This window comes from Mobula hypostoma, chromosome 6 (assembly GCF_963921235.1).
Source record: "Mobula hypostoma chromosome 6, sMobHyp1.1, whole genome shotgun sequence".
Lineage (NCBI taxonomy): Eukaryota > Metazoa > Chordata > Chondrichthyes > Myliobatiformes > Myliobatidae > Mobula > Mobula hypostoma.
Genome location: NC_086102.1, coordinates 180,321,714 through 180,334,735, shown reverse-complemented (window position 1 = coordinate 180,334,735; position 13,022 = coordinate 180,321,714). Strand labels below are relative to the sequence as shown.

Below are 13,022 nucleotides of genomic sequence, written 5' to 3'. Positions count from 1 at the left end.
TTGTCCTCACCCCATCTGCGTGACCTCCATCATGTCCTCACCCTTTCTGCGTGACCTCCACCTTATCTTCACCCTTTCTGCGTGACCTCCACCTTGTCCTCTCCCTTTCTGCGTGACCTCCACCTTGTCCTCACCCTTTCTGCTTGACTTCCACCTTGTCCTCTCCCTTTCTGCGTGACCTCCACCTTGTCCTCACCCTTTCTGCGTGATCTCCACCTTGTCCTCACCCTTTCTGCGTGACCTCCACCTTGTCCTCAACCTTTCTGTGTGACCTCCACCCTGTCCTCACCCTTTCTGATGACCTCCACCCTGTCCTCACCCTTTCTGCGTGACCTCCACCCTGTCCTCACCGTTTCTGCGTGACCTCCACCCTGTCCTCACCCTTTCTGCGTGACCTCCACCCTGTCCTCACCCTTTCTGCGTGATCTCCACCTTGTCATCACTCTTTCTACGTGATCTCCACCATGTCCTCACCCTTTCTGCGTGATCTCTACCTTGTCCTCTCCCTTTCTGCGTGATCTCCACCTTGTCATCACCCTTTCTACATGATCTCCACCATATCTTCACCCTTTCTGCATGATCTGCACCATGTCCTCACCCTTTCTGCGTGTTCTCCACCTTGTCCTCTCCCTTTCTACGTGATCTCCACCATGTCCTCACCCTTTCTGCATGATCTCCACCTTGTCCTCTCCCTTTCTGCGTGATCTCCACCTTGTCCTCACCCTTTCTACATGATCTCCACCATATCTTCACACTTTCTGCATGATCTCCACCTTGTCCTCTCCCTTTCTGCGTGATCTCCACCATGTCCTCACCCTTTCTACATGATCACCACCTTGTCCTCTCCCTTTCTGCGTGACCTCCACCTTGTCCTCACCCTTTCTGTGTGACCTCCACCCTGTCTTCACCCTTTCTGATGACCTCCACCCTGTCCTCACCCTTTCTGCGTGACCTCCACCCTGTCCTCACCGTTTCTGCATGACCTCCACCCTGTCCTCAAACTTTCTGCGTGACCTCCACCCTGTCCTCACCCTTTCTGCGTGATCTCCACCTTGTCATCACTCTTTCTGCGTGATCTCCACCTTGTCATCACCCTTTCTACATGATCTCCACCATATCTTCACCCTTTCTGCATGATCTGCACCATGTCCTCACCCTTTCTGCGTGATCTCCACCTTGTCCTCTCCCTTTCTACGTGATCTCCACCATGTCCTCACCCTTTCTGCATGATCTCCACCTTGTCCTCTACCTTTCTGCGTGATCTCCACCTTGTCCTCACCCTTTCTACATGATCTCCACCATATCTTCACTCTTTCTGCATGATCTCCAGCTTGTCCTCTCCCTTTCTGCGTGATCTCCACCATGTCCTCACCCTTTCTACATGATCACCACCTTGTCCTCTCCCTTTCTACATGACCTCCACCTTGTCCTCTCCCTTTCTGTGTGATCTCCACCTTGTCCTCACCCTTTCTGCGTGATCTCCACCTTGTCCTCTCCCTTTCTGCGTGATCTCCACCTTGTCCTCTCCCTTTCTGCGTGATCTCCACCTTGTCCTCACCCTTTCTGCGTGATCTCCACCTTGTCCTCTCCCTTTCTGTGTGATCTCAACCTTGTCCTCACCCTTTCTGTGTGATCTCCACCTTGTCCTCTCCCTTTCTGCATGATCCCCAGCATATCCTCACCCTTTCTGTGTGATCTCCACCTTGTCCTCACCCTTTCTGCGTGATCCCCACCATATCTTCACCCTTTCTGCATGATCACCGCCTTGTCTTCACCCTTTCTGCATGATCTCCACCATGTCCTCACCCTTTCTGCGTGATCTCCACCTTGTCCTCTCCCTTTCTGCGTGATCTCCACCTTGTCATCACCCTTTCTGCGTGATCTCCACCTTGTCCTCTCCCTTTCTACGTGATCTCCACCATGTCCTCACCCTTTCTGCATGATCTCCACCTTGTCCTCTCCCTTTCTGCGTGATCTCCACCTTGTCCTCACCCTTTCTACATGATCTCCACCATATCTTCACCCTTTCTGCATGATCTCCACCTTGTCCTCTCCCTTTCTGCGTGATCTCCACCATGTCCTCACCCTTTCTACATGATCACCACCTTATCCTCTCCCTTTCTACATGACCTCCACCTTGTCCTCTCCCTTTCTGTGTGATCTCCACCTTGTCCTCACCCTTTCTGCGTGATCTCCACCTTGTCCTCTCCCTTTCTGCGTGATCTCCACCTTGTCCTCTCCCTTTCTGCGTGATCTCCACCTTGTCCTCACCCTTTCTGCGTGATCTCCACCTTGTCCTCTCCCTTTCTACGTGATCTCCACCATGTCCTCACCCTTTCTGCGTGATCTCCACCTTGTCCTCACCCCATCTGCGTGACCCCCACCATATCTTCACCCTTTCTGCGTGATCCCCACCATATCTTCACCCTTTCTGCATGATCACCGCCTTGTCTTCACCCTTTCTGCATGATCTCCACCATGTCCTCACCCTTTCTGCATGATCTCCACCTTGTCCTCTCCCTTTCTGCGTGATCTCCACCTTGTCATCACCCTTTCTGCGTGATCTCCACCTTGTCCTCTCCCTTTCTGCGTGATCTCCACCTTGTCCTCACCCTTTCTGCGTGATCTCCACCTTGTCCTCTCCCTTTCTGTGTGATCGCCACCTTGTCCTCACCCTTTCTGTGTGATCTCCACCTTGTCCTCTCCCTTTCTGCATGATCCCCACCATATCCTCACCCTTTCTGTGTGATCTCCACCTTGTCCTCACCCTTTCTGCATGACCCCCACCATATCTTCACCCTTTCTGCGTGATCCCCACCATATCTTCACCCTTTCTGCATGATCACCATCTTGTCCTCACCCTTTCTGCATGATCTCCACCACGTCCTCACCCTTTCTGTGTGATCTCCACCTTGTCCTCTCCCTTTCTGCGTGGTCTCCACCTTGTCATCAACCTTTCTGCGTGATCTCCACCGTGTCCTCTCCCTTTCTGCGTGATCTCCACCTTGTCCTCACCCTTTCTGCGTGATCTCCACCTTGTCCTCTCCCTTTCTGTGTGATCTCCACCTTGTCCTCACCCTTTCTGTGTGATCTCCACCTTGTCCTCTCCCTTTCTGCATGATCCCCAGCATATCCTCACCCTTTCTGTGTGATCTCCACCTTGTCCTCACCCTTTCTGCGTGACCCCCACCATATCTTCACCCTTTCTGCGTGATCCCCACCATATCTTCACCCTTTCTGCATGATCACCGCCTTGTCCTCACCCTTTCTGCATGACCTCCACCCTGTCCTCACCCTTTCTGCGTGATCTCCACCTTGTCATCACCCTTTCTGCATGATCACCGCCTTGTCCTCACCCTTTCTGCATGACCTCCACCCTGTCCTCACCCTTTCTGCATGATCTCCACCTTGTTATCACCCTTTCTACATGATCTCCACCATGTCCTCACCCTTTCTGCATGATGTCCACCTTGTCCTCTCCCTTTCTGCGTGATCTCCACCTTGTCCTCACCCTTTCTACATGATCTCCACCATATCTTCACCCTTTCTGCATGATCTCCACCTTGTCCTCTCCCTTTCTGTGTGATCTCCACCTTGTCCTCTCCCTTTCTGCGTGATCTCCACCTTGTCATCACCCTTTCTACATGATCTCCACCATATCCTCACCCTTTCTGCATGATCTGCACCATGTCCTCACCCTTTCTGCGTGATCTCCACCTTGTCCTCTCCCTTTCTACGTGATCTCCACCATGTCCTCACCCTTTCTGCATGATCTCCACCTTGTCCTCTCCCTTTCTGCGTGATCTCCACCTTGTCCTCACCCTTTCTACATGATCTCCACCATATCTTCACCCTTTCTGCATGATCTCCACCTTGTCCTCTCCCTTTTTGCGTGATCTCCACCATGTCCTCACCCTTTCTACATGATCACCACCTTGTCCTCTCCCTTTCTACATGACCTCCACCTTGTCCTCACCCTTTCTGTGTGATCTCCACCTTGTCCTCTCCCTTTCTGCATGATCCCCAGCATATCCTCACCCTTTCTGTGTGATCTCCACCTTGTCCTCACCCTTTCTGCGTGATCCCCACCATATCTTCACCCTTTCTGCGTGATCCCCACCATATCTTCACCCTTTCTGCATGATCTCCACCATGTCCTCACCCTTTCTGCGTGATCTCCACCTTGTCCTCTCCCTTTCTGCGTGATCTCCACCTTGTCGTCACCCTTTCTGCGTGATCTCCACCTTGTCCTCTCCCTTTCTGCGTGATCTCCACCTTGTCCTCACCCTTTCTGCGTGATCTCCACCTTGTCATCACCCTTTCTACATGATCTCCACCATATCTTCACCCTTTCTACATGATCTCCACCATGTCCTCACCCTTTCTGCATGATGTCCACCTTGTCCTCTCCCTTTCTGCGTGATCTCCACCTTGTCCTCACCCTTTCTACATGATCTCTACCATATCTTCACCCTTTCTGCGTGATCTCCACCTTGTCCTCTCCCTTTCTGCGTGATCTCCACCTTGTCCTCACCCTTTCTGCGTGATCTCCACCTTGTCATCACCCTTTCTACATGATCTCCACCATATCTTCACCCTTTCTACATGATCTCCACCATGTCCTCACCCTTTCTGCATGATGTCCACCTTGTCCTCTCCCTTTCTGCGTGATCTCCACCTTGTCCTCACCCTTTCTACATGATCTCCACCATATCTTCACCCTTTCTGCGTGACCTCCACCTTGTCCTCTCCCTTTCTGCGTGATTTCCACCATATCTTCACCCTTTCTGCATGACCTCCACCATGTGTTGGGCATGTTGCCAAGTGGTTAAGGAGTTCGTCTAGTGGCAACCACATTGTACTCACCCTTTCTGCACAAGTTCCACCTTTTCAAGTTCACTTAACCTCGCTGCTGTCTTCACCTTTTCAACATGAGCTCCATTGTGCCCTCACGCTTTCAGATTCACATGAGCTCCATCCTGCTGCCCTCCTTTCAGATCCAATGAAGGATTGAAATAACCAGTAAACTCCAAATCTCAATATCAGATAATCTGTGTTTTTGTATACTCATTAATAGTAACCATAATGTTTAACTTCCTGTTTTGATCACTTAAAAATCAAGTGAACTTCATTTGTAAAGCTTTTCATTAGTTTTGATAACAGGGCTCTCTTTCATCCACAGGTTATTGCAAACATATTTTTCAATGGAACCCTGACAACAATATTTCATGTTGGTGTGACATTCTGCATAGTAGCTGTAGCCATGGCCATTTCACAAGTTATCGAATGCCTTGATATAGTTTTGGTATCAAATGTGAGTAAAAACATTTTGCTTTAAGGACTCTGTCATTGTTCCATATAAATTTAATGTTACTAAGAAATCCCTCATGTTAAATTCAGACCCAAAATTTCAAGTCTCATTCCTACTTTTGGATTACTTATAGTTTCTTTTCTGTTCTTAAATTAATCCAGCCATTTGCCTTCCACAAATTCAAACAAGCGTGCATTTCTACTCAGCCTAATATGTCTGCAGCAGCCATTCCAGGTAGAACTCCAACGTTCCTCATCACCTCTTCTGGCACTCTATATCTCTGTAACCCTGCAATGGCACTTCCAGAGAAGCAGCCAACCTTCTCTATCTGACCTTTACCCTTTCAACTGCCGCAGTCTTCAGCTATGCACTTTTGCACAACAGCTTCCTCAACTGTTGACAAAGCAGCTTCACCGCTGTCTTCATGTAGGAAACCTGTGTTAATGCAGAGCTGACGGCATGAATATATGAATTATCTTACTAATACATTGAGAAAGAGTAAAAAAACAGTATCCAAATCTGTAAAGGGAACATGTTATTTCTTAAACTGGAGACACAAGTTCTGCCGTTACCAATCCTTATTCTATATTATTAACTGTCCATGCTAAGCTTAGTTTTAGAATCCACTTATAACAGCATCAATACAGCATCTATTGTTCATGATACATACAGTATATGCATCTATCGATATTAGATTAGATTAGATTATGAGGACACTCAGTCCTCGTTTATTGTCATTTAGAAATGCATGCATTAAGAAATGATACAATGGTCCTCCAGAGTGATATCAGAAAAGAAAAACAGGACACTGACAAAACCACATAATTATAACATATGGTTACAGCAGTGCAAAGGCATCCGTTAGTCTTCACTCTCCAGGGCGCAGGCCTGGGCAAGGTTGTATGGAAGACCAGCAGTTGCCCATGCTGCAAGTCTCCCCTCTCCACGACACTGATGTTGTCCAAGGGAAGGACATTATGATCCATACAGCTTGGCACCAGTGTCGTCGCAGAGCAATGTGTGATTAAGTGCCTTGCTCAAGGACACAACACGTTGCCTTGGCTGGGGCTCGAACTCACGACCTTCAGGTCGCTAGTCCAATGCCTTAACCACTTGGCCATGTGCCCACACATTTATACCATAATTACCATAATTTGATAAAGAGCAGACCATGGGCACTGTAAAATAAAGTCTCAAAGTTCCAATCGACTCCCGATAGTCCCAATAGCAGGTGGCAAAAGGGAGAAACTCTCCATGCCATAAACCTCCAGGCGCCGACAACTGCTAATGCATTAGAAGCACCCGACCACAGCCGACTCTGAGTCCGTCCGAAAACTTTGGGCCTCCAACCAGCCCCTCCGATACAGCCTCCCGAGCACCATCCTCTGCCGAGCACTTTGACCCCGTCCCGGCGGCTGAGCAACAAGCAGAGCCGAGGACTCGGGGCCTTCTCCTCTGGAGATTCTGGATCACACAGTAGCAGCAGCAGCGAAGCAGGCATTTCAAAAGTTTCTCCAGATGTTCCTCCGTGCTCTCACGTCTGTCTCCATCAAATCACGATTGTGCACGGCACCCTACTTGACAGATAACAGATATCATTCACCGGAGTGGCCGCTGCGCACTGCATCGCGTCGCCATCTCCTCCTCCTCCAAATGCAGTGTATATATCAGACTCTACACTCAGTGGCCATTTTATTAGGTACACCCATACATCTGCTCATTAAATCAAATACCTAATCAGCCAATCATCCAATCATGTGGCCGCAACTCAATGCATAAAAGCATGCAGACATGGTCAAGAGGTACAATTGCTGTTCTGACCAAACAACAGAATTGGGAAGAAATGTGATCCAAGTGATTTTGATTGTGGAATGATTATTGGTGCCAGAAAGGGTGGTTTGAGTATCTCAGAAACTGCTGATCTTCTGGGATTTCCACACACAACAGTCTCGAGAGATTACAGAGAATGGTGTGAGAAACAAAAAACATTCAGTGAGTGGCAGTTTTGTAGGTAAAAACACCTTGTTAATGACAGAGATCAGATGAGAATGACCAGACTGGCTCAAGAGAACAGAGAGCTGAGTGTACTCAAATAACTGTATGTGTGCAGAAAAGCATTGCTGATCGCACAACACTTGAAACCTTTAAATAGTTGGGTTACAGTAGCAGAAGACCATGGACATGGAACGGTGGGCATCTAATGAAATGGCTACTTAGTGTATTCAACTAAAGAACAACATGGCCAGTTCCGATAACTAGAGGGATATAGGTAATTAACCAATATTGATAGTTTTTCAAGTTGCTACTATTATTTTCTGATATTAAGATGTGCTAAATACATATGTGGAAAACTAGATTAAATTGTTTCAAATTATGAATGACCACAGCCCGTTCATTAATTGATTGGCACCTGATTAGTTCCAATGGCTTAGACGGGGCAGAGTTTGTTAAATGTGTCCAGGGCGGATTCCTGTCACAGTATGTTGACAGGCCGACTCGGGGGAATGCCATACTAGATCTAGTATTAGGTAACTAATCGGGTCAGGTCACAGATCTCTCAGTGGGTGAGCATCTGGGGGACAGAGACCACCGCTCCCTGGCCTTTAGCATTATCATGGAAAAGGATAGAATCAGAGAGGACAAGAAAATTTTTAACTGGGGAAGGGCAAATTATGAGGCTATAAGGATAGAACTTGCGGGTATGGATTGGGATGATGTTTTTGCAGGGAAATGTACTATGGACATGTGGTCAATGTTTAGAGATCTCTCGCAGGATGTTAGGGATAAATTTGTCCCGGTGAGGAAGATAAAGAATGGTAGGGTGAAGGAACCATTGGTGACAAGTGAGGTGGAAAATCGAGTCAGCTGGAAGAAGGCAGCATATATGAGGTTTAGGAAGCAAGGATCAGATGGGTCTATTGAGGAATATAGGGTAGCAAGAAAGGAGCTTAAGAAGGGGCTGAGGATAGCAAGAAGAGGGCATAAGAAGGCCTTGGTGAGAAGGGTAAAGGAAAACCCCAAGGCATTTTTCAATTATGTGAAGAAAAAAAGGATGACAGGAGTGAAGGTAGGACCGATTAGAGATAAAGGTGGGAAGATGTGCCTGGAGGCTGTGGAAGTGAGCGAGATCCTCAATTAATATTTCTCTTCGGTATTCACCAATGAGAAGGAACTTGATGATGCTGAAGACAAAATGAGTGAGGTTAATGTTCTGGAGCATGTTGATATTAAGGGAGAGGAGGTGTTGGAGTTGTTAAAATACATTAGGATGGATAAGACCCCGGGGCCTGATGGAATATTCCCCAGGCTGCTCCATGAGGTGAGGGAATAGATTGCTGAGCCTCTGGCTAGGATCTTTATGCCCTCATTGTCCACAGGAATGGTACCGGAGGATTGGAGGGAGGCAAATGTTGTCCCCTTGTTCAAAAAAGGTAGTAGGGATAGTCCGGATAATTATAGACCAGTGAGCCTTACATCTGTGGTGAGAAAACTGTTGGAAAAGATTCTTAGAGATAGGATCTATGAGTATTTAGAGAATCATGGTCTGATCAGGGACAGTCAGCATGGCTTTGTGAAGGGCAGATCGTGTCTAACAAGCCTGATAGAGTTCTTTGAGGAGGTGGCCAGGCATATAGGTGAGGGTAGTGCAGTGGATGTGATCTATGTGGATTTTACTAAGGCATTTGACAAGGTTCCACATGGTTTGCTTATTCAGAAAGTCAGAAGGCATGGGATCCAGGGAAGTTTGGCCAGGTGGATTCAGAATTGGCTTGCCTGCAGAAAGCAGAGGGTCGTGGTGGAGGGAGTACATTCGGATTGGAGGGTTGTGACTAGTGGTGTCCCACAAGGATCTGTTCTGGGACCTCAATTTTTCGTGATTTTTATTAACGAGCTGGATGTGGCGGTAGAAGGGTGGGTTGGCAAGTTTGCAGACGACACAAAGGTTGGTGTTGTGGATAGTGTAGAGGATTGTCGAAGATTGCAGAGAGACATTGATAGGATGCAGAAGTGGGCTGAGAAGTGGCAGATGAAGTTCAACCCGGAGAAGTGTGAGGTGGTACACTTTGGAAGGACAAACTCCAAGGCAGAGTCCAAGGTAAATAGCAGGATACTTGGTAGTGTGGAGGAGCAGAGGGATCTGGGGGTACATGTCCACAGATCCCTGAAAGTTACCTCACAGGTAGATAGGGTAGTTAAGAAAGCTTATGGGGTGTCAGTCGAGGAATAGAGTTTAAGAGTCGCGAGGTAAAGATGCAGCTCTATAAAATTCTGGTTAGGCCACACTTGGAGTACTGTGTCCAGTTCTGGTCGCCTCACTACAGGAAGGATGTGGAAGCATTGAAAAGGGTACAGAGGAGATTAATCAGGATGCTGCCTGTTTTAGGGAGTATGCATTATGATCAAAGATTGAGGGAGCTAGGGCTTTACTCTTTGGAGAGAAGGAGGATGAGAGGAGACATGATAGAGGTGTACAAGATAATAAGAGGAATATATAGAGTGGACAGCCAGCGTCACTTCCCCAGGGCACCACTGCTCAATACAAGGGGACATGGTTTTAAGGGAAGGGGTGGGAAGTTCAAGGGTGATATTAGAGGAAGGTTTTTTACTCAGAGAGTGGTTGGTGCATGGAATGCACTGCCTGAATCAGTGGTGGAGGCAGATACACTCGTAAAATTTAATAGACTACTAGACAAGTATATGGAGGAATTTAAGGTGGGGGGGGTTATATGGCTTAAGGGTCGGCATAACATTGTGGGCCGAAGGGCCTGTACTGTGCTGTACTATTCTATGTTCTATGTTCTATGAACCTCTCTGTGCCTTGTCACCTTGATTACAACATCTTGATGTCAAAATCAGACCTCCATCAGTTGTTAAACCAATGAGTTCTGTACCCTGATTCCTATTCCAAGGAGGAATGGTATGATTTTAGGAGGTAGAAACGAACCTTGGGTTTTTGTGCAAAATAGAGATCAGTGAAAATGCAGCTTGTTTTGATTTCTGTAAATTGACTTCTTTATTATAAAGATTATAAGTTTTGAAAATGAACAGCTGATTCACTATGTCTTATTTTGCATAATAGCCCCAAATTTATTTCAAATCTCCATGAGTATTTCATGATTTAAAAAGGGAAATAGAGAGAAAAAGTAATTAATTAAACAGAACAAGTTCTCACTCTGGCTTTATGAAGTTCAAAGTAAATTTAGTATCAAAGTATGTAAGCAGCATACAACCCTGAGATTCATCTTCCCATAGACAGCCACAAAGCAAAGAATCATGGAACCAACTTGTTCAAAGAAAAACATCTATTTTCTAAGTGCATATACAACCCTGAGTTGCATTTTAACTTTAAAAATGTGAAATTTATAAAGATCAGTCAAATGAACTCCATCGTTTTCCTTTTTCTCCAGGGGGTGATTGTTGCTACTCCATTGGTTTTCATTATTCCAACAGCATGCAATCTAAAACTATCGGAAGAGCCGTGGAATCACTGGGATAAATTGAAGTCCTGGATGATCCTCATCACTGGTGGATTTGTGATGATCACTGGGTTTGTGATGGCAGTCATGTATCCCCAACCATGTAGCCATGGGGAAGAGATGTTTTACTGCAAACTTTCAAATACATCTGCCTACGATATTACTGTTAATGAGACAGTTAACTATTCATGGTTCAAAAGAACATGAATATGTGCTTGATTCAATTCAAAGGTTCAATTTAATATCAGAAAATATATACAGTATACAACCTGAAATTCTTACTCTTCACAGACATCCACGAAGCAGAAAAAAACCCTAAAGAATGAATGACAGAAATGTCAGAACCCCAAAGGCCTCTCCCCTTCCCACGCACAAGCAACAGCAAAGGAATCAACCCTCCCCTACCTGAGCAAAAGCATAGGCAAACCCCCCCACGACCCACCACTCAAGCAATAGCAAAGCCCCGAAAGAGACCATGAGCTGGAGTCCATCAAGAAACTGCAGTCCATAAACCAGCACTTCTGTATCTCAGACAGGCTCCCACGAGCGAGGGAGAAAGAGGTCCCCCCTGCAGCATATGAGAGCGGGAGACCAGCAGCTTGCTTTTTTTCCTCCCCTTCCCCCTCACCCTCTCCTTCCCCTCTGCCTCTCCTTCCCTCTCCCTCCTTCTCCCGCCAAAAGACCCCAAACCAGACATCCGTCCTTCAGAAAACTCTTCCCCACAGCTCTCTAGAACCATCTCTCACATCTCACAATCCTGATTGACTGACATACATTCCTAAGTTGGACAACATGGCTCTTTTATCTTTAGCCGAAGCCAAAACACTCTTTCCAGCATGGCACAGAAAACTGATAAAATAAAGTCCGTTAGAGCATAGCAGTAGAAATCTTAACCAAGTCATTACATAACGTTATTTGTACTTTTCAGATGTATACTATGTAACATTATGTCTTGTACCCATGACAAATTTTAAAGTAACAATTTTATTGTAAAAAGCTTTAAATTATTGTAATACGATACAATAAAATGTTGGTTTTAGCTTTTACTCATGAAACCTATGAAGCTTGTAGAATTTTTATTGATCTGCAATACTTAAACAAATAACATTCCTTACAAGTAAGGTACTCCTTTTCCAAGTAATGGGACTTATCAACTTACATGCTAAGTAATTGAGCAATTCACAATAAAATCATTCCACATTTGATACCTGGTCTCTATTAAGCTACATGATCTGAATTAGGTGTCAGGACATCCACTGTACAGTGTCCTGATGCAACGGAGAACACAATGAACACTGCTGCTTAGTATAAGGAATAAAATACTTTCACAATTAAACAGTTACAATGTTACCAAGAATTTGCCGCAGTAGTTTAGCTCGATGCGTTCTAGAATTCGGAGTTCAATTCTGACGCCATTTTGTAAGGAATCCCTGTGGAATGCTGGGTCTTCCTCTGTTGCTCTGGTTTCCTCCCACAGTCAAAAGACACACCAGGAAGGGTTATTGGTCATTGTAAATTGTCCCGTGATTAGGTTAGACTTATTTGAATTTGTCACGGGTTGCTGGGCGGAGTGGTTCAAAGAATTGGAAAGACCTACCCTGTGTGTATTACTAAAGTAAAATCAAAAAATAAAAAAATAATGAAATGCCCACTTTGACCTATGAGGTGTGATTAATAAGTTTGTGGCCTAAGGTAGGAGTCAATTTTAGAAAACCTAGCACATTTATTTTTCAACATGGCCCCCTTCTACATTTACACACAGAGGAACATCCCGAGAAATTTCTGAAACGCTCATTCGCTGCTGTCGTTACTGCGTGGTCGGGAATCTTTCGGAGGGAAGGCCTCAAAATCCCCGGCTTTGCCTGCTGTTGGCGACCGAGGTTGAGGTCGAATCACTCGGACAGAGATGGCGCTCGGTACTCGGTGTCGGAGAGCTGATCAGAGCTCGAAGTTTTCGGATGACTCAGAGTCGGACTGTGGTCAGCATGGCAGGGAGCGTTTTTCTTCCTTCTCCCGTCTGCGTGAGACGTGGGACATTTGAGAAACTTTGAACTTTACTGTGCTCATGGACTTCTTCACCAAGTTATGGTATTGTTGCACTGTTGTAACTATATGTTATAATTATGGGATTTTGTTAGTTTTTTCAGTCTTGGTCTGACCTGTGTTTTGTGATATCACACCGGAGGAAATATTGTATCATTTCTTAATGCATGCTTTACTAAATGACAATAAAA

The 13,022-nt window shown here is 46.1% G+C and overlaps 1 protein-coding gene across 3 annotated transcripts in view; it reads left to right on the top strand.

The window, feature by feature from the left end:
- The window catches only part of slc38a11 (solute carrier family 38 member 11), a 114,026-nt gene extending 102,289 nt beyond the window's left edge, over positions 1 to 11,737 (top strand). For all 3 annotated transcript variants that reach the window (XM_063050144.1, XM_063050142.1, XM_063050143.1), the window contains 2 exons: positions 5,183 to 5,314; positions 10,720 to 11,737. In XM_063050144.1, the coding sequence (XP_062906214.1) occupies positions 5,183 to 5,314; positions 10,720 to 10,995 (408 nt within the window). In that variant the 3' untranslated portion in view covers positions 10,996 to 11,737. The remainder of the gene's footprint in view (positions 1 to 5,182; positions 5,315 to 10,719) is intronic.
- The last annotated feature ends 1,285 nt before the right edge of the window (positions 11,738 to 13,022 follow it).